The 21,988-nt window shown below is 42.1% G+C and overlaps 1 protein-coding gene across 1 annotated transcript in view; it reads left to right on the top strand.

Annotated features, from left to right (window-relative positions):
• Nucleotides 1-21,604, top strand: part of TGFBR2 (transforming growth factor beta receptor 2) — a 77,850-nt gene extending 56,246 nt beyond the window's left edge. The window contains exons 4-7 of the mRNA XM_031940416.1: nucleotides 1,985-2,781; nucleotides 8,262-8,403; nucleotides 16,288-16,415; nucleotides 19,045-21,604. Coding sequence (XP_031796276.1) covers nucleotides 1,985-2,781; nucleotides 8,262-8,403; nucleotides 16,288-16,415; nucleotides 19,045-19,224 — 1,247 coding nt within the window. The 3' untranslated portion in view covers nucleotides 19,225-21,604. The remainder of the gene's footprint in view (nucleotides 1-1,984; nucleotides 2,782-8,261; nucleotides 8,404-16,287; nucleotides 16,416-19,044) is intronic.
• Nucleotides 21,605-21,988: the final 384 nt, after the last annotated feature.

Raw genomic sequence — 21,988 nt, forward strand, 5'->3', positions numbered from 1 at the left:
CCCCAAAATTTTGCATGCCGATGTTAAAAAAAGAAAAAAAAAAAAGAAAGAAAGCTCAGGAAGTTGGAGGGGAAAGTGGAACTCTGGTTTGCTGACCTCAAGGGGGGGATTTCTGAGCCTCCTTCTGTAAGTGCTTTTGAAGGTTTCAGGTCAACTGGTGTTTGGGTTTTCTCTTCCTGTAGACTGGAGAGGAGAGCAATGAGGATGGGCAGGTCTGTCTGCAGGGTAGATGTCTGGCTCTGATTGTTTTAGATTAGGGATAGAACTAGATTGGACCTGAAAGTCCTTCTTATGAAGCTCTCTTACATAGCTGGAAACTACAGTACTAGAGTATTATGGGTGGTAGTAGTAGTAGTAATAGTAGTAGTAGTAAGGGCAGAGATGGTTAGGATTTGAACTTAGCACCTCCAATTAATTTGCATTATGCCACATATTTTACATAGGGTATGGAGCTCATAAGACCATAGATTTTGAATTGAAAGAGAAATTACTCTCATCTGAAAACAAGAGAATTTAGGTGATTTACCTCAGGTCACACAATTTCTGGACATGAGTAGAATTCATTATTCTAATGAATAATGAACATATGAAAATAAAATATTTTCATTTTTAAAAAAATTAAAATTTATTTATTTTAATTATCAATTTTTAAAATTATTACAAAACAGATATATGTATTGCTTGTTTCATTTTTAATAGCCTCATGGAGGACCAGAATAGCAGGGAGATATAGGGAAAAGACCACTGGATCTAAAAAGAGGAGCTCTGATTTCTAGTTCTGGCTTGCTACTTATTGCATGTGTGACTGTGAGCACAAGCCAGTTACTCTTTTTAAGACTTATCTGTCCAAAAAAAAAAAAAAAGTTTGCCCTAAATGACCTTTCACCTTAAAAATCTATGACCCTGTGAAGTCACAATCTCAATTGCCTCACCAAAAACCCCAAAGCCAAAAAAGTTCCTAATGCCAATCTGCAATATATTGGAACTGCAATGGGGAAAGTTGTGATGTGGATGGGATAATGACATAGTCGTACGATGACCAAAGGTCCCCTCCTTATCCAGTAGTCTGCGACTGACTGGCAACTGTGTAATAAAAAGAGAATGAATGAATGGGATCTGAGACAGTGATGGATTTGTGAAGAACCAGGCCAAATGGAGCCAGGGGAATACAAATGCTTCCCCAACTATATGAAAACCGATCCATTCCTTCATTTGTCTCTTTGTCTAGAGTTTTCTCATTCAAGTCCATTCCAAGATGAAAAGTTGATTAAAAAAAGGAGCCAATCAGTTACACAAATTGAGTATACCAGGCAATGCATTAAATCCTTGAAGCACAGAGGCCACCATCTTCTTGCTGTAACTTAGTCATTTCCTTCTGCTTTGGAAGCAATTAACAACTCATCCCGATTTAAATCAAAACCTTTGGAATAAGGCCCTTTGGTTGTTAGGATTTAGTCAGCGTTTATGTGACACTAACACATTTACATGTGTGTATATATCTACTCATGACATATGTGTGTATATGTATAAATTTTAATATATATATTATATATACATATACATATACATACATGTATTTGCTGGAAGAAGCAGCTCCCAGCACTCTCCAAATCCAGTCTTCTTTGTGGTAAAACTAGCTTTGTTTGCAACACACTGTAAGATAGCACCCAATCAATAGATATTTAGTAAGTGCCTACTGTCTACCAGTTATTGGCTAATTGCAGTCAGGACAAAGATTCCCTACTTGCAAGGAGGTTACATGCTAATGGGAGAGACAAGAAGGGTTTATAATTATAAACAGTTGATGCATATGTGTGTGTGTGTGTGTGTGTGTGTGTGTGTGTGTGTGTTAAAGCAAAGTAAGAGGTTGCTGATATCTGGGGGGATCAGCAGACTTCTTGGGTGGGCACAAGAATTTCTGATCATAAGTTGGATGATCTAAGAGACTGACGTCTCTCCCTTGTCTCTCGTTTTTCTTGAGCAGAAGTTTTTGACCACTCCGAGCTTTTGGCCATCATCTCCAAAGTGACCATCATCAGCCTCCTTCCGCCCGTGGGCATCGCTATCGCCGTGATTGTCATCTTCTACTGCTACCGGGTACACCGCAGGAGAAAGCTGAGTACCACCTGGGAGAGCAGCAAGTCGCGGAAGCTGGTAGAGTGCAGCGACCGCTGTGCCATGATGATGGATGACGACCGCTCGGACATAAGCTCCACCTGCGCCAACAACCTCAATCACAACACAGAGCTGCTGCCCATCGAGCTGGACACCCTGGTGGGCAAGGGGCGCTTTGCTGAGGTCTACAAGGCCAAGCTGAAACAGAACACTTCCGAGCAGTTCGAGACGGTGGCGGTCAAGATCTTTCCCTATGAGGAATATGCCTCCTGGAAGACTGAAAAGGAGATCTTCTCGGACATCAACCTCAAGCATGAGAACATCCTTCAGTTCCTGACGGCGGAGGAGCGGAAGATGGACTTGGGAAAGCAGTATTGGCTCATCACCGCCTTCCATGCCAGGGGCAACCTGCAGGAGTACCTCACCAGGCACGTCATCAGCTGGGAGGACCTGTGGAAGCTGGGCAGCTCCCTGTCCAGGGGCATCGCCCATCTCCATAGCGACCACACTCCCTGCGGGAGACCAAAAACAGCCATCGTTCACAGAGACCTGAAGAGCTCCAACATCCTAGTGAAAAACGACCTGACCTGCTGCCTCTGTGACTTTGGGCTGTCCCTGAGATTGGACCCGACCCTCTCTGTGGATGACTTGGCCAACAGCGGGCAGGTGAGTTTGAGCCCAAGTCCATGTCTGAGGTATGGGAGGTATGAGAAAGGGTGTTTACAGATAATAACGTTTCCACGTTCAGTTCTGAGGGAGGGTCTTCCATCACCTGATAGCCCTGTATTGATAGGCACAACGATCATGTAAAGTCCTAGCCCTCTAGGCTGCCCAAGTCAGGGTGATTCGGTGGGACAAGCTGTTACAGAGCCACAGAACATTTTGTGGACAGTGGGAGGGCAAAGAGGCATGAGTGTGGTATGATGCGAGTTGTGCAGAATTTAGTCTGGAGACTTGGGTTCAGATCTCCACTCTGGTGCCTAAGTACTTAGAACATGGGATCTCTTATCACCACAGACACAGTCTCAAATGTTAGGGAATGAAAACAGTAACTGAAGTAATGATTTTTACTAGACAATCCAAGTTTTAAAACTGTAATAATTAGAATCGCCCGAGTAGAGATCAGCTACCTTGAAAAGTGGTGAGTTCCCCCTCCTTGGAGGTCTTCCGACAGAGGCTGGATCTTGTCTTATTGGTTAAGTCAGGGGGTGATTCCTTATGGGGAAAGGATGGTTGGCGTGGACAGTGATTCTGTGCAACCCTGCCATACTCCTTCTTGCTATGTAACGAACAATAGACAAATTGCTTAATTTCTCTTAGCCTCAGTATTAACCTCATCTGTAAAATGGAAAATTGCCTTTTACCTTACAGGACAAGTGATCGAAATCAAAGAGGTAATACATAGGAAATGATGGGCAAACTTGGAACCATTACATGCACAAACCAGCATTATATTTGTGTGTTTTTTTCCTATAGTCTTAGAAAGAAGCTTGTTAGCACTACAAGAAATTCATATATCCCACAGTACCAAACATGGGTCTTTGTACCTTAGAAACCTTTTGCTGGGATGTTATGTATTAACCCAGCTGAGGCATAAAATTAAAGGATTTCCAAAGGGCAACAGTCCAGAGGCTGAAAGGAAACTCTGGTCCTGGGTGAGGGAGCTGTTTCTTCCAAGGCTATCACTCCACTATATGTATAGTCTTCTCCCTGTTAGGATATAAATTCCTTGAAGGCACAGTCTTAAGATTTAATATTTGTATTCTTGACTGCCAAGCAGGAAAAAGGCGGAAAATTAGCATTTACAAAATGCCTACTATGTGCTAGGCACTGTACTAAGCACTTTACAAATATTACTTCACTTGATCCTCACAACAAACGTGGGAGCTAGATGCATTTTCCAGTCAAGAAAGCTAAGGTGAATAGGCTAGTAAGGGTCTGAAGCTAGACTGATCTAAGGTCTTCCTGATTCTACCTGTATCCTACCTAGATGCCTCAACTGTGGCAACTATTAGCATGTGGCACAATTGATAAACACCTGGTATATACCAAGTATGGTTCTGGGCCCTGGGAATACCAATACAAGAGTCAGACAATTGCCTGCCCTCAGGGAGCCTGTATTCTATTGGGATACAAGATATAAAAAATTGTTTCAGGAAGGAGAAAGAAAACTAACATTTGGGAAGATTAGTAAAGGCTCATAGGATGTCTTACCTGTGCTTTGAAAGAAATGAGGGGATCTAGAAGGAAAAGATGATATTATTAAAGAACAGAGAGGTGTCGTATTTTTTAAAACATTTACAAAGTAGGAAAAATTAGGAGATGAGAAATCAGATACTCAACAGACATTAAGCACTTACTGTGTGTGAAGAGGCAACATGGAAAAAATGGTGATAGAACTGGCCTTCTTCAAGTCTTATTGCTATCTGGACTTGTTTCTTCATCTAAAAATTGGGGATATGATTCCTTCCAATTCTAAATCTATAATGTTGGGAAAGCCTGCTGGATTTAAGCTGGAGAGCCTGGGTTCAAATCCTGTCTTTCTCACATGCTCCTTGTTTGACTTTGGACAAGATGTGCTATGGGTATGCCTTTTATGGGCCTCAGTTTCCAAACCTATAATACCTGGGTTTGAATTAGAATAACCTAAAGCACTTAATACCTAAGTGGGACTTAATTAAATGATTCATTTGTATACCCAAGCCCTGCCAGGATGGATCTGCTAGAGCCCTTGATTTTTCTGGACGGTTTAAAAATACTCAGAAGCTGAAACCAGCATCGTTGTAGAACTCCTTGTTAGTTAAATGCACGGGACTGGACCCAGGCCATATACTGGATATCACCTGACCAGTGAACTGCAATGCTATTCTTCACTTCTCTTGATATCAGAATATTTAGGCTAGAAAAGCAATGATTCTCACTAAGGATGGCGCTATTTATGTTTCAATGAACACATCTCCTAGTTAGATCTGCTTGTCTCAAGGACCAACAACATTTTACTTTAGAAAGTCAGGTTTTTGCTAATTGGGAAATTGCATTTCCTCCTTCGGGGGTCTAGGATATCATCTTGTACTGCATGAGATAATTAAAGTCCCTTCCAGCTGTGACATTCAGTGATGGTGATCAGTTTCCTCAAACTACTTTCTAATGAGTAATTGTCTTATATATCTGTACCAATTTAAAGTTAATGAAACCCTTTCCTTGCAACAACCCCGTACAAGATTTATTCCCATTTCACAAATGGGGAACTTAAGGATTAACTTTATTGCCACCTTTCTGATGTTCCCATTATCATTCAATTAGAGAGCATTTATAAGTGCCAATGTTGTGCCAGGCGTTGTTAGGTACTATTTATAAGTGCCAGTGTTGTGCCAGGCTCTGTGTCAGGTACTGAAACTATAAAGACAAAAGTGAAAAGTCCCTTCCTTCAAGGACCTTACTGCCCGAGAGAGAGAATGGGAATGCAAACACACATATACAACATAGAACAGTTTGGGCATTTTGGAAAGGAAAACATTAGTTGGCTGGGCCATGGCCGCCATCTTGACTTTTGTCTCTGGACTGTTGTGACTTGGAGGAGAGAATGAGGCTGATGATTACATCCAATTCATGAGCAAATCAAGCCATCACCCTCCTGTTGTCATTAGTCATCCCTGAAAACAAAGGATGAAAAAAAAAAAGAAAAAGAAAATGAAAGATGAACCCAGCAGACAACATTAGCACTTAGGATGCCCCAAGAGGGACGTTATTTAGAAGGCAGTGCTTGAGTTGAACTTTGTTGGAACCTTGAAGGACTCTAAAAGACAAAGATGGGAGGAAGTATCTTCTCAGCATGGAGCAAGAATTCGCCTCAAAGAAATAAAGTGCTTTGCCTTGATTCAAAATTAGGAAGAATCAAAGGAGAGATTCATACTTAGATCTCTAGGAAGTCCACATCTAGCTGTATTTCCGGGTCAAAGCTCTGCTCTGCTCAATGACTGCTTATAATATTGCCTTCATGCATATTTCATGGCAGCAGACAGCTCAGCCTGAAATCATTCATGTTTAGTTGCTGTTGTCCTTGGTGCTTTTAAAATAAACCAATAAACCCAAGAACCTTTGAAGTAAGTTTTGCAAGAAAACTGAGTCTTCATGGTCACTTGCACATATTCCTGGGTATCAGGGACCCAAGGTGTTTTTTGCTCCCAATGGCCCCAGCAAGAACCCTTTCCACTTAGATTGCCCCAGTATTTCCACTTCTCACTGACTCAGTGGACCACTGGTTCTTCAGCCTTGCTGCTGCAACATAAGGAAATTTAAACTTCATGGCTGGTCAAACTCTCCCATTTGAATTCTTAGTGCTTGACTCTTGGCATAAAGTAAGTGCTTTTCTGCTTTTTCCATCCCATATTTGAGAGCTGAAAAGTATCCATCCATCCATCCCAATTCCATCGTTTAACCTATTAGGAAATAGGCCGAGGGCCCAAAGGCCCAAAGGGTTCATAGTCCATAGTCATACAACAAACTAAGAAATAGTCACACTAACAAACTAAGAAATGTCCTTGAACTTAGATCTTTTGACTTTCCAGTCTAAAGTCCTTCCCACCACAGCACTTGACAGTAGCAAATTATTTTTTTTCTTTTTTAGGGGATGGCTATAGAAAGGAGGGAGGAGTGTTGTCTTTTTCTGTACCTTTAGAAAACCAGTTCCAAACCAAGAAACTCTTTGTCATATGGTATCTTCTCGCTTTTACAGTTTCCAGCACGATGTGGTCAGGGATGAAAGCGTCTTCATACTACAGAAACAAAGTTATAAGCTTCCCACATGACAGAATGACAGTCGTATTTTTTCTGTTGCCTGTTAGGAGGTGGATGAATAATGCTCTGACATATATTGAAGGGAGAGATAAGCAGACCCTGAGGTTTGGCACTTCCTTGTTTGCTGTGTTAGCTTGGCAATCTTAAAAAAAAATGGTCTTCACGTAAGAGCACATTATTTTTGTCAGTTGTCCAATACCGTATTGCTATGTGTTGCTTAAACTCAGACTATTTTTGTAGCCTTCTGGGGAGGCGGGACCCTGTACCCAGTTTGATTCAGTAAACAAGGGCTTATTCAGTGGAAGGCATGGGGCCAAGAACTGGATCATAAATAATAGCTGATATTTCTGGAACCCCCTTTTGAAAGGTTTGCAAACTGCTTTGTATCATTCGTCTACAACCTGCAGAATAATTACTATGGCCATTGTGTTTGTTTGTTTGTTTTCAAAATGAGGAAACAGAAACTCAAAATTATTTATTGAAAGATAGTAGATATTTAAAATTAGAGTCAGCATGAGATGCAGTGCGCCATAATGGATACAAAGCTGACCTTGGAAGCAGGGTTCATGTCTTGCCTCTGACACAGGCTGGCGAGGCACTTCTCTGGGTAACTCTCTGGAAGTAGACATTGTAGAGAAGGTGGCAGACTGATTGGGAAAAGGGAGTTTCCATACCTTCTAGTTCCCTATACAGATGAAATCACCTATCTCTGACCTGAAAGCTCTTTACATGTATGCAAATGTGTACTGTGATCATGTTAAATACTTTATTAATGCATAACAGCTTTATTAATTAAGCACATAAATGTCCAGCCACCCGTCATTGTCTTGGTCTCAGGGGTTGGCCAGAAACCCAAGCACTCTCTCATGGAACCTAGTGCTTCCCTTATAATCTTATATTCCTATCTTCCCAGGCCTACTTCTGTTTCTTTCTGACCAATCCTCTCACTCCTATGGAACCCATCATTGTTCTCAGCACATTTTCTTTTCTTTTTTCCCTTTTTTTTTCCATCCTTCTTTTTCTAATGTGCCAGAGGCTATATTTATTAGGATGAAATTTGTGGCGTTGGCTGATCCATGTTCCCACACTGAGATACAAGGAAATAACTCTTCAAAGTGCCACTATCACCTCACCATGTACCATTCCATCAGGGTAGCATCTCCACTCTTGGGCCCATTGTGATCTCTCTGGTTGAATCCATTTTATCTGTACAGATTGAACTAAGAAGATGTTGGTAGAAAAGAAATTTTAAGACCTTTTAAAAAAAATCCCTAAGGTCTTAACTATAGACATGAACACTATCTTATTTTGAAAACCAAACTACAACTGGTTTTTCTGTTTGGTTGCAGGTTGGGACAGCAAGATATATGGCTCCTGAGGTTTTGGAATCCAGAATGAACTTGGAAAATATGGAGTCCTTCAAGCAAACAGATGTATATTCCATGGCCCTGGTTCTCTGGGAAATGACGTCTCGCTGCAATGAGATAGGAGGTATGTGTGATTGGCTAGCGTGCATTTAAAATGGCACCTCTTAGAGAACAACTGGTTGGGTTGGAGAAGGGAGAGCTATCTATATTGAAAGTTCTTTGTTTCCTAGAAGATGGTGGATATTGCATATGAATATTCCTGTTTCCGAAGGATGAGTTTCTTTTGTGTGTGTGTGTTTTTAAATACACACAATTAATTAACAAATTAATTCTTGATTTTGGATTACAAAACCAAATCTTTAATCTCCTTTTCTAGTTAAGGCTTTGGACAAACACCTTTTCCTCTCTTACCTTCAGTGTCCTCATCTACAAAATAAGGGGGTGAGATTAAGCAGTCCCAAGATCTCTTCTGTTCCAAATCTGTGATCCTCTGACTTTTAGAGAATTACCTATAAAATTGAAGTCATTTATTTCTTTGTTCATCTATTCATTAAAAAAAAAAAAGTTTGTTTTTTTTCAAAGTCCTATCATGTTAAGCGTATCACTGTAGGCATGGAAAATCAAGAGATCATTGATTTAGATTCGAAGAGAATTTACAAGCCCCAAATGAGTCATCCATCCTACCCATTTTATAGATGAGGAAGACAAAGCTCATAAAGGTGAAGAGCCTTGCCTAAGAGCACTCAGGCATTAGAAATAGTGTGCTATAACAAACTCAAATGGATTGGGCATTCGATGAGAGGTGGGTCTTAGTTCTGGTCCATCATCCATGAGCAAGGTGTGGGACTTTCCAAATCAATCCACCTCTCTAGCACTCATTTTCCTCATTTAAAAATGGGAGGAGTGTGGGAAGTGAATTAGGTGATGCCTTACATCTTTACCATCTCTCATGTTTTCTGATTTATACACCCTGCCTGGCTCTCAAGACACCATCTAAACTCAGAGGTTTCCCTCTGAGACCCGATAGTGCTAATCATAAAACTGTGAGAATTTCAATAAATTCTTTTCTTTTTTTTATTCTGAGGCAATTGGGGTTAAGTGACTTGCCCAGAGTCACACAGCCAGGAAGTATTAAGTGTCTGAGACACTTAATTTGAACTCAGTTCCTCCTGACTTGAGGGCTGGTGCTCTATCCATTGCACCACCTAGATGCCCCTAATAAATTCTTAATAAGAAAAGAAATAGATGTCCTTGGAATTTAGAAAGCATGATAAAATGATTTGGGATTTCTTTGATAAGTTTATAAACCCATTTACATCTTCTACATTCAAATGGAGGAAGCTGTACCAAGGCAAAATTAGACGTGATGTGAAAGAAAGTGAGTTCCATTGGAAAGAAGTGAGTTCTCTTTCTTTTGAAGTCTTCAGGCAGAGACTTATTATTTGTGGGATATGCTCCCCCCACACGTCCCACAAGTAGGGACTTGTGGCATAGAGGGGAACTTGGTTTTCTGTGTCAGCTGTACTAGATGGCCTCTAAGGTTGCTTCTAATTTTCAGATACCATTAAAGTGGGTATTATTTTGAGAGGTGTATATATATATAAGTTGTATTAAATGACTACTTAGACAGTTTTCTAGGATTATTGAAGCTTACAAGGGATTCCTATCTTTTCCAAAGTTCTCAAAGTAACTTGATGTTACTTTGCAGATGAAACTTATTTGACCAGTTTTTGATTGTTGCTTTTGTTTTTATTCGGAGCTGGTGGGGGGTAGAGGGGAATGGACCAGAGGAGTGATTTCTTTGGTGTTAGAAATTTTAATAAGGGAATTCTTTCCACCAATGCCCTTGCTTTGTAGCTTAGAGACAGAGAGAATCACTTGGGATTCCTGAGAAGTTAAGTCCACTGTGTGTCAGAGGCAAGAAAGGGCCCCGGATTTTAGACTCAATTATCTTGTTTCAGCAAAACAGTTTGAATCTCAAAAGATTTTGACTCAAACGTCTAATCATTTCAAAATGGAACCTTCTCCAAAATGGAGACTCTTTTCAGAGATTACTGAGGTCATTGACAGAAGAGAACTTAATCTCTCCAAATCAGTATTTGATAAGTAGCAGGCAACTGTTAGCCATATCTCTCGTGCCTTACTAGAACAAACCTCTTAGTAAGGGCTGGATGTGGGCTTCCGGCCCTGGAATCTCTCATTGTTATCCATCACCCCAAACTTTTCCTGTTGCTCTTTGCTGAGCCTGGCAGAATTGGGCTGGTGGGGGAGAGCCAAGCTCCCTGCCCCTCCCTTCACAAAGACCTGAACTCAGAGGAGATATAAACACAGTTTCCCAAGGAAGGAAGAGTGCGTGAACCCTTTATAACCTTCAGAATCAGACCAGAAAACTCTTTAGGAACAGGAAAAAGGCGACTCCAGCCTTTCTTTGGTTTGATCCCAATCCCACCTTCCTGTTTCTTCCCTCCCAACCCCTTTTGATATTCTCTGGAAACTAATGCTGGTTTGGTCCAATGCCCTTCTTTTCTGTTTTGGTATCCTAATGCCTTTCCCTTCTTTGGACTTTGAGATAATGATAATACTAATAAATAATAATAATAATAACAACCAGCATTTTATAGTGCTTAAAGGTTTGCAAACTGTTTCACATATGTAAATTCATTTGATCATTCTCTAAAGGAAGTTTACATAATACCAGGCTTCCTCTTCCTCAACATAAAGAGAGAATCTGTAGATTGAGAGCTGGCCTTAGATTCAGGGAAACCTGAGTTCAAGACTTCCCTCTGATTTGCTTTTGACACCATAATTTTGAGTGAATGAGCCCTTAAATCTTATTCCCCTTGAAAACTCAAGACAGTGTACCTAGTTCAATATTTAGAGATAAATACCTTTTTACTCTCGGGGATCACCATTTCCCTTTGCATAAAACAACAAACTTTTTATATTTTTTATAATAATAGCTATTTATTTTTCAAAATACATGCAAGGATAGTTTTCAACATTCAAGCTTGCAAAACTTTGTTTTGCACATTTTTCTCCCTCCCACTCTCTTTTCTCCCTCCCCTAGAGAGTAAGTAATTCAATAGACTTTAAGCATGTGCAATTCTCCTAACATATTTCTGCATTTACCATGCTGCACAAGAAAAATCAGATCAAAAGGGAAAAAATGAGGAAGAAAAAGAAACAAGCAAGCAAATGACAACAGCAACAAAAAAAAGTGAAAATGATTATGTGGTAATCCACATTCAGTCCTCATAGTTCTCTCTCTCTCTGGGGATGGAGATGGCTCTCTCCATTGGAGTTAAATCATCTCATTGTTGAAAAGAGCCAAGTCCATCACAGTTAATCATCACATAATCTACAACAACTTCTTATTGCATCAGGCACTGTTCTTTTTTTTTTTTTTTTTTTTTTTTTTTTTTTATTTAATAGCCTTTAATTTACAGGATATATACATGGGTAACTTTACAGCATTAACAATTGCCAAACCTCTTGTTCCAATTTGGTTAGGGGAAAATCGTCAGTACAAAAAGAATCAGACTCTGAATTATTGTACAATTAGCTTGTGAAGGAAATCAAAGATGCAGGTGTGCATAAATATAGGGACTGGGAATTCAATGTAATGGTTTTTAGTCATCTCCCAGAGTTCTTTTTCTGGGTATAGTTAGTTCAGTTCATTACTGCTCCATTAGAAATGATTTGGTTGATCTTGTTGCTGAGGATGGCCTGATCCATCAGGAATAGTCATCATCTAGTATTGTTGTTGAAGTATATAATGATCTCCTGGTCCTGCTCATTTCACTCAGCATCAGTTCGTGTAAGTCTCTCCAGGCCTATTCTTAAGCACTACAATTCAAAGAAAGGCAAAAACAATTTACCCTCCAGAACTTTATAATCCAGTGATACAGCATGATGATAACCATATGCAAAAAGGACACAAAGAGGATAAATACCAAGGCCTATTAAAGAGAGATAGATTTGAATCCCAGTTATTACCCCTTGTTACCCTTTCTTTGGTATGACTCACTTTCTTGGTATATATATACTGTTTCAATTTTCAGTAAATTACCCCAAACAATTATATTAAATATCCAGGGTAGGGTTCTTAAACTTTTTGTTTAGAGTCCTTTGAGATTCTGGTAAAAAAAAAAAAAAAAAAAAAAAACCAAAACATATAGCCCCCTTCTCAGAATAATGTTCTTAAATTCACATAATAAAGGAAGTAAAAATAACAATTTGAAATCAACATTTTCCCCATTCAAATTGATGGGCCACTACCATCTCCAATACTTAACTTCTCTTAGGAGGTATGAGAGAAATTAAACTCTCCTTGCTTCACTCATCTACATCACTCAAAAGACAAAGTTAAAAACCATCTATTCTAGGGTGTCTGGAGTACACCTAAAAATCCCTAACGATTGTCTGAGAGTTCCTGGAACAACTATAATTCCTGATCCCCACCAAAGTCATTCATCTGAATTTGTGGTAGTAGAGTATTCTCACTTCATCAGAGCATTAAAGTTTTAAATCACATCCTAATTGCTCCAAAGTCGCATTGCATTTTCAGGCCTTAGTTGGAAGTGAAGAGAAAGGGGAAATGATGAGAGGTGGGATTTAGAGTTAACTCTTTGTTTTGTTTTTAAAAGGGAAGGTGGAAATTAGGCTGTTATCCATTAAAGGATGAGTTCCCTTTGGAAAAGATCATTGATTATTCCACTAGGTGGGGTTTCTAGTTTCTAAGTTGGGGTTAGGAGAGGCAACAGGAGTAAATGGTAACAACACAGACCCTTTTGGAGCAGCCCTTGGCAGAACAAGCCACGTTTTTTCACGTCTTCAGTCAGTGCTGGTCATAAAACAAATGCTTCCCAAACCCGAATGCTTTGTCTCCTGTGGGGCTGGCAGGGGAGCAAAGCAAGCAAGAACTGAAGCTTGAGAACAGCAGAAATGGCCCCATGGAGGGCCATTGAGGTCATCCTCTGGTTGCTACAAGAACAAGCAGACCCCCCAATAAAATCAGCAATAGAGAGGAGGAAAACAGAGGCGAGGCTAGCCTGAGTTGCCCTTGGTTTTCCTGGGGAGCCTCATTTGGAATGCAAATTGAGAAACTCAGGGGCACTGCTTGGGGAAAACTTCCCCATTCACTTCGTCAACAGCACAGCTGTGTGCCAGATGCTGGAATTCCTGAGGAATATTATTTCTCCCCCAAAGACCTGCCTTCGGAGTGAAGTAGATGGAGCGAGTGAGGAAAGCTAAATTTCTCTCATGGCCAGAAATTAAGAGCACTGGCATCGGTGCTGGAGTTTGCCTGTGACTCTCTCAGTGAGTTGGGGCCCCGAACCCAAAGGGAGGAAAACTTGTGCTCCAACAGTCAAGAAATTAAGTTTCTTCACAAGGGGCTGCTGTGACTTCTCAAATAGAGGAGGAGGGAGAGTTAGGGCGGCTGGTGAGCGGTCTCTGGAGCCAAGGCAAAAACAGGAACTGGTTTTGATTAAAAATCCCTGCTGACTTGGCAGGGCATGATTTAAGGAAGGAGGAAGGTTGGCTATTACATCATCTTGGTGAGGCTGTATAGCCTCTAGGGTGTAGACGGTCCAATAATAGATTTGTAAAAAAAGGGAAAAGGACTGATTTGTACCCCCAAAAAAATATTTATAGCAGCTCCATAAAAATATGGTGGGTGATATCTGGAAATCAGGTGGGCGCCCATCGATTGGGAACGGGCTCAGTAAGCTGTGATATATGATTGTGATGGAATATTATTGTGCTATAGGAAATGACAGGCAGGATGATTTCAGAAAAACCTGGAAAGACTGAGATGAACTGATGCAAAGTGAAATAAGCAGAACCAGGAGAACATTGTATAGAGTAACAGCAACATTGTAATGAAGATCAACTGTGAATGTTTAATCCCAGACCATTTTTTGAGGTTGTCTAACCTCTTCATGTCACCAAGAAACCATGACCCAGAGCAGGGACGTAATTGGTATTTTAGCTCAGAAAGGCAAGAGTTGAATCCAGATCCAAATCTAGCCAAGATGCACTCTAAAGCCATTGGTCCCGAACAGTAGGCAGCTGACACCCGATCATACTTCTTAGTGAAAGGAAGGAGAGAGTGCTTGATTTGAGAGTCAGAACAAGGGGACAGGAAATGAGTCATCCAAATAAATAGTGAGTTTCTTCCTCTATAAAATGAAGGTCCGTGACTACATGTATCCAGCTCCTGTTCTGTGACCCCGTGATCCTTCTGGTAGTGAGGGATCCTTCTGGCTCCAGCTTTGGTGCTTGATATATGGGCTTCTCATCACAAAAAGTCAGGCTCAAGACCGGGCACTGTTCTGAGCAGGAATTCGGAGAGTTAATGGTTATGCATTATCACCACAAATCTGGCTGTCCATGCACTGATAAATAAGGTTGTCACTTTAAAAACTTGATTCACCTATACTCGGGGTGACAAACATCCTCCCTCCTCCCTCAAAGAACAAAAGGGGCAACATTTAGGAACCAGTTGGATGCTGACTGTGGCTTTTAGTAACAAAAAGGTCTTGGGAGAAGGGACATTGTTTAGGAGTAAACAATGATTATTTCTCAGAGTTGACATAAGTTAATTAGGAGGAAGCCTAGTCAGCACAGAAGAGCTGAAGGTACTTTAGAGAACATCTGCCCTAACCCTCTCATCCTACAGAGGAGTTACCGGAGGCCTGGGGGGCCACTAGGGAGCCCCATAGTGCACAGAGATCTAGGCCTAGAGTCACTACCCAGCCCCAGAAGTATTCTGAAAGAGAACAGGGTTTTTTAATCATTATTATATTACAAAAAATTAATTCCTGCCAATTGGCATCCCATTACCAGTTTTGGCCAGCGGCCAAACTGTTGGGGTTGTGCTCGCTGGCCCAGTGACTGGTGCTCTCACTCTCTGTCTCTGTATGTCTCTGATCCTCCTCCCTCACACACATACATATGGTATATATGTATGTATATTTATACACATACATATACACATATGTATATGCACACATATTCCTACGCATGTGCACATATACATACACACACACACATTCAATTAATAAGATGTGCACATATACATACACACACACACATTCAATTAATAAGCTTTTATCTATCTACCTACAGCTCCCTGTCTCTAATTGGGGGAGGGAAGAAGCCCCAGCCCTTCATAAAAGATTCATGGTCAAGCAGAATTCCCAAAAATACATGTCTCAGTCTGCACCCAGATTCCACCATCTCTGTCAGAAAATGAATGGCTATTTTTAGTGGTGGGGCCATACCCCAAACAGGTGGTGGGCTGGAGTTTGCTGATCCCTGCTCCAGGCAGCCAATAACAGTCTAAATGATAAAGAAAATGGGGACTGTCCTTGATAAGACAGAGCTATCTGAGATTGGTAGATAAATGTATGAATTTCTTAGGCATTTACTGGGAGGGGAGGGAGGCTTATGCTTACTGTGTACTTCCGAGAGGACCCTACACCAGTGAAATTGCTTGTTCCTGCCCCAGCTCTCTTATGCATGATACAGGACTAGGAAGGATTGTAAAAAGCATATAGAACAATAACCTCATTTTATAGCCGGAAGATTACTGTCTTTCCTCTATAACCTTGGATGATCACTTCTCTTCATCCATAAAATGAGGGGGTTGCTAACAATTGAGCCCTCTCATTGTATAGATGAAACTTTTATAGTTGAAGGGAACAGTGACAATCCAGGCAAGTGACATGATTTAGCCAGAACTGCAAAGGAGGGAAGCTCAGAGGCGAAATTTGAATCCCTGCCCCTGACTCAAGAACCAGGGCTCTTTCCACTGTGGATTGTGACACAGGAACTGTCTCCAATTTATTTCACTATCTTATCTGTGCTTTCCCATGGTCCATGGGGCGTTGCACATGCACAGCCAGCCCCTTCCTACTACTCGATGCTGGGCATTTATTCATTCAGTCCATCCCAACACTGCTGCCCTTCTCAGTGATTCTGTCCTTGTGTATTCTCTCGGCAGAGGTCAAGGAATATGAGCCGCCATTTGGTTCCAAAGTGAGAGAGCATCCCTGCGTCGAGAGCATGAAGGACAACGTGCTGAGAGACCGGGGTCGGCCTGAGATCCCCAACACGTGGCTCAGCCACCGAGTGAGTATTGGCCAAGCCCGGCAGGAATTGGCTCTGGGGTTGGTGGAAGAGGAAGTGGATTTAGAGCTGTTTTCCCAGGACTCTGTGCTTGATGGCCTGGTTGTTTTTAAGAGAAGATCCTATTCCTATAAATGTCAGTCCCAGACCAGCAGGTGCTTTCTAAATGGGGCATTCAGTATAGAAGGATTTAGGAGGATATGTCATTTTTTCCAAGCTGTTGTGTCCCACTTCAGCTGCCCCACTGTCAGAGTGTATTACATATAGTTTTTATATTTAATTTCCCCCTCATTTTCAGTCCTTGAACAGAAAAACTCTTTACAGCTGGGAAAAGTTTTGGTTTTTATATGTTACTTAGGCTGAGATATGACTTTAGATGCAAATGTCTGTGTGTGTGTGTGTGTGTGTGTGAGAGAGAGAGAGAGAGAGAGAGAGAGAAAGAGAGAGAGAGAGAGGGAGGGAGGGAGGAGAAGGACAGAGAGAGAGGGAGAAGGTGATGGGTGTAGGATGAGAGGAAGGATTGTGGATACAAAATAAAGAGAGAAATATTTGATTATACAAGAGAAGGCATGAGAAGAGAGTAGTTAGGAGCAAAGGGAAACAATGAAGAAAAGGGAATTGGACGTGGGTGGATCAGAGAAATTCCTGTTCAGGAAATCCTGTGGCGTCTTCACTGGAGAGTGTTCTTCCCTGAAGTTTCCAAAGCACTTATCAAAGGAGCAGAGATTTAATTAAACAGTATTTGTGCCTACTGTGTGCCAGGCACCAAGTTAAGTTGGGGAGGAGAAAAAGCCAGGTAAAAAGCAACCCCAGTTCTCAAGGGACTCGTTGATCCCTCATAGATCACGTTGTCATCGGGAAGACATGTCAACAGCCACATCTATACAAAATAAGCCTTTGGTACATTGGAGGGAAGTCTCAGAGGGAAGCACCCAAACATCTAGGGGAATGGAAGAGGCCCCTCATAGCAGTGAGGATGAGCTGTGAACACACACACACACACACACACACACACACACACACACATGCACATTTTACAGAAAAAGAAACTGAGGCTGAGAGAGATGAGATCACACAGGGATATGGCAAAGCTGATTCAAACTCCCCTTCTTTGACCTTGAATTTAGCCTTTTCTCCATGTCATCACACTATTCCATGAGCTAATGAAATGATAAGGGGATAAAGAACCCAGAAGGAGATGAGTAGTCATGCAAGATATCACTGATAAGCTAACATGGGAGATATTATCAAGGGGTGTATGTGTGTGTGTGTGTGTGTGTGTGTGTGTGAGAGAGAGAGAGAGAGAGAGAGAGACGGACGACAGACACAGAGAGACAGACACAGAGACAGAGAGAGAGACAGAGTTGACTTTTGTGATGTCCACAGAGAAGGACCCTCAATGTAAGGCTACTGCACATGCAGTGAATATCTTTGGCTAACCTATAAGATGAAGCTAAACTTTTCTGGCAGCCATCAGAAGTTTTTACCAAGATACTAAGGTTTCTCTCAGGGCAGGGCATGTTTGGATAAGAAATGAAAACAATCAATATAACTCAGGAAGATAGATGGCACAGGAAGAACTCAGTCTGTGCCAGGGCTGAAATCCAGTCCCTCTGATAAAGCCCAGGCCAGCCCAAAGGCGCTGCAGGCTCAGTCTTGGTCTGAATCCTTTCCCTGGTGGTTGAGGCCACGATAACCTTTCCCCCCCAAGGAACGCAGCCCCCTTTCAAGTATGGCCTGAGCTAGCCAGGGTTCTCTCTCTGCTATATCTTCCTTCCCCTCCCCTGCAGTGGGTTTGGCTTAATGAAGCCATTATTCATGGTGATAAAATTCTGGAATGAATTTGCATAATACATTTTTCCTCTTAATGAGATTTGTCGCACTATTGATTTCAAGTTAATGCTTAATATTTAATTTAATTTACTGCCTGTAATTACAGCGGCAGAACAAAATAAATGTTGCTTGTGTACAAACAATAGCATTCCACTATTAACAGCACTATCCGTCAATACCACCAATTAGGTAAATGATGCAATTAATTCAGCTTCATGAAATCATGAGGTGGGGGAAGGAGACTTTGAGGTTTTCTAGAAATGGAGTTGTGGGAGCAGTCACTGAAAATCCAGGCTCTTATAGCTCTGGTTATGATTTAACTGTAGAACTGGGAGCAGCCACAAAGTGGGGTCATTTGCGAGGCTTATTGCCCCCATGTTCATGGGAAACAGACTGTTTCTACTGGCTGGCTAGGGGAATACTCAGTGATGTCAAAATTTAGGGGAGTCAGGTTGGATTTCTGGAAGTGAGACTTCTGGGGTGTCAGGAGCACTCTCTAGAAGGTGAGCTAAGATAGTGTCGTGAATGGATAGAGGATCCAAAGGAACCTTGGTCACCCAATTAATTGCCTTCAAGGCGTAGGCAACTCAGATTCTGAGACAGTAAATTGAGATTGTGCTTTGGAGTGAGGGTATCTGGGTTTGAACCTGGATTCTCCCTGGGGGATTGTAAGCCAGGGTCCTCACACTGGGAGACTTCTCAGGCTACCCCCAGACTCTTCCCTCATGGTTGAGTTTTTCTGGGTTTTCTCTATGCTTCTGCCTGACTCCCCGATCTCTCTTGACCTTTCCCCCTCCAGGGTATACAGATGGTTTGTGAGACTTTGGCCGAGTGCTGGGACCACGATCCAGAAGCACGGCTGACCGCCCAGTGCGTGGCCGAACGTTTTGAAGAACTGAGCGATCTGGATCGGCTGTCGGGGAGAAGCTGTTCAGAGGAGAAGATCCCTGAGGACTGCTCCCTGAGCACCCCCAAGTAACCTCAGGCTCAGCTCGTGGTGAGGGCCAGGACGCTGCCCATCCATGCCGAGGGCAGGAAAACTCCATCTGATAAGTGCCTTGGTCTGGCTTCCTGTGAAACCGAGGGGGTCCCTGCACTCCCTTGAAGCCAGGGCTCCGGAGAGGAACTGGCTTTGGTGGGAACCAGCAGCAGGCGGGGAGTGGGTGACATAAAGCATTCTACGCCTTTGACATTGTCATAGGATAAGCTGTGTTAGCACTTCCTCAGGAAATGAGATTTTTTTCCCCTTTCCTTACAATAGCCAATAACAATTGCACTTTATTAATGCCTGTATATAACTACGGAATAGCTATGTTTTATATATATATATATATAAATATATATATATCTATATCTATAGTTCTATCTACAGCCGTACTCTGTAGAGACGTGGAAGCCAAGGAGATTATCTTTGTGTCAGAGGAATGGGGAATGGGAGGCCGCCCTCCAACAGCATTAGCTCCTCTCCCCTCCCCTCAGATAGATAGAGGCAAATAGCCACTAAGGAGTGAATTGCGGCATCCCACATCCCTGCTTTTTCCCATGTTCCCCAAGAATGCCAAAGCTCACTCCTGGCCCAGACCAGCACTTCTTAACCTTTGTTCTTCTGTGCTCTTTGGGGGGTTCAGATGATTCTAGCTCGGATTTCTGACCGAGTTCTCCTGGCCTCCGACTCTGGGATTGGAGTCTCTTGCACCTATCTCATCATTGGTCAAGAGCCTTTCAGAATCTGTCACCTGCTGTGTTCGTAGGCTAAAGAGAAATGTGGGGGGCAGCTCCCTATGAAGCCCCACAAAATCAACCAAAGCCAGACAGATGTTTCCCATTTGCCTTACTTTATATTATGTGGTTGTGATTTTCTTTATGAAGAAATTGTCATGTATTTAACTCCTGAGCCCTCTGCCACTACTTACTCTAATTTCCCACCCCCCAAAAAAGAAACCATTTGGCCAAATCTCTGCTCCCTACCCCCACTGGATGTGCACCCCGTGTCTTAAACTCTGTTGTTTTACCCTCTATTCTTCTATGCAAAAACCAATGAATTCCATCTCTCCCCACCCCCTGAATGCACTGGGACACTTTGGCATTATGGAAAGGAGATGATAGATGATATTGTTGTAGGCCTGCTTCCCTACACTTTATGGGAAATGGAAGTCCTGTTCTTACCCTAAGCTTGCACCATTGTTGCTCTGGTTACTCCTGACGAGTCCCTGGTTTCTTCCTCCGATTTGGAGTGACAGGAGGTATGATCCAGTGGGATTGATTTCCTGGCTCCGCCATCTCATTTTGCCATCTGAATTGAAAGAGTTATGCTAAATGACTTTTAAGGTCCGTTTTCAATCTAAAATCTGTGCTTTCTCCCCCATCCCAAATCCCATCCAAAATCTAAAGATGGACAAAAACTTAAGTCTCCATTGGAAGGTAAAGATGGGACCGGGACATCTCCCAATATGTTTCTTTAAGGCTTTGTCTCCCAGAGGCCTTTGCTATAAGCGTCAGTCAGCCTCCAAAGCAAGGGTTCCCAGGTCTTTCCAGAGTCAGCGGTAAAGCATTAGGGAATCTTTGTCAGCGACTTTAGAGGGCCTTGCTAGGTGGCCCAAAAGGAATACTATTTCTGTACTTTAAGAGCTTTAAAAAAAAACTCAGGCAAAGAAGCTTGACTAAAAAAATTCTTTTCAGAGCTCCCTCTCTTATCCTCTCTTCGAGTCATGAATGTCTTGAGAGAAGGGAACTGCAGACAAAGGGGCCGCTCAGATTTTTTTTTTTTTTTTTTTTTTTTTTTTGGTAACAGAGTGGGCCACGTAAAGAGAAACTGAGATAGAACACAGAAGGGGAAGGGCACTAGCCACCCCAGGAGACTGCATTAGTTGGGGGGGGGAGGGGTGTGCAGGAACCTGAGTCTCTGCTGTCTGTCCTAAAAAAGCCATTTTCATGTCTAGTGCCTTTGGACAGCTGGGGCCCATTGACCCCTAGTGGTTGGTGGGTAGAATCCTCAGGTATCAGCTCATTGGACGTCTTCCCCCTGGCAAGTAATCCACATAAACTGGAATGTAGTATAAAGTTATAGTGTGGCCTGTTTGTATTTCCTCATTCAAGGCAAAAGACTAAGGAATAACATCCTGTAATTCCTGGAGATGCCAACTTTTTGTTTTTGTTTTTTTCTGAAACTACTACACCTAAAGGGAAATCTTTATTCTTTTAAGGAACATTTCAGCTGTACATGACATATGAAATAGGAATGTGAATTATATATATGCTTTTTTATCAGATGTTTCAAGCACTTATTTCCACTCTACGCCGTTTTTTAAAAAAAATAAATCTAATGTTTAAATCAAATAAAGCAATAATGCTCAGGAAAACATCGAGTCTGTGGCTCCTTTGGATGTCGGCAAACTCGGTAGCCCTTTTTACTTGTGCTCCCTACGATATCTACACACACATGCTCACACAGACACTCTCTGTAGGTCACAAGTGCTCACCGTGGCTCTGGAGGTGCACATTTTCCCACTTATGGCCTTTCCCTTATTTCTTTGAGCAACTCTCATCACCAATCTTATTTTTTCCACTGGAGAGTGGTGGCCCAAGCAGGCATAACCGAGCACCAGTCACGCCAGCAACGGCAGCTCTCCGTATCCAGCAGGGTAGAAGCCTCCATAGATCACAGTCATCCCTCTGCCCAGTTCAATCCAGGGATCATTTTGAAGGCCTCAGGTCATAGATGGTGGGAGACCATCTAGTCCAAC

This window comes from Sarcophilus harrisii, chromosome 5 (assembly GCF_902635505.1).
Source record: "Sarcophilus harrisii chromosome 5, mSarHar1.11, whole genome shotgun sequence".
In the NCBI taxonomy this organism is placed as follows: domain Eukaryota; kingdom Metazoa; phylum Chordata; class Mammalia; order Dasyuromorphia; family Dasyuridae; genus Sarcophilus; species Sarcophilus harrisii.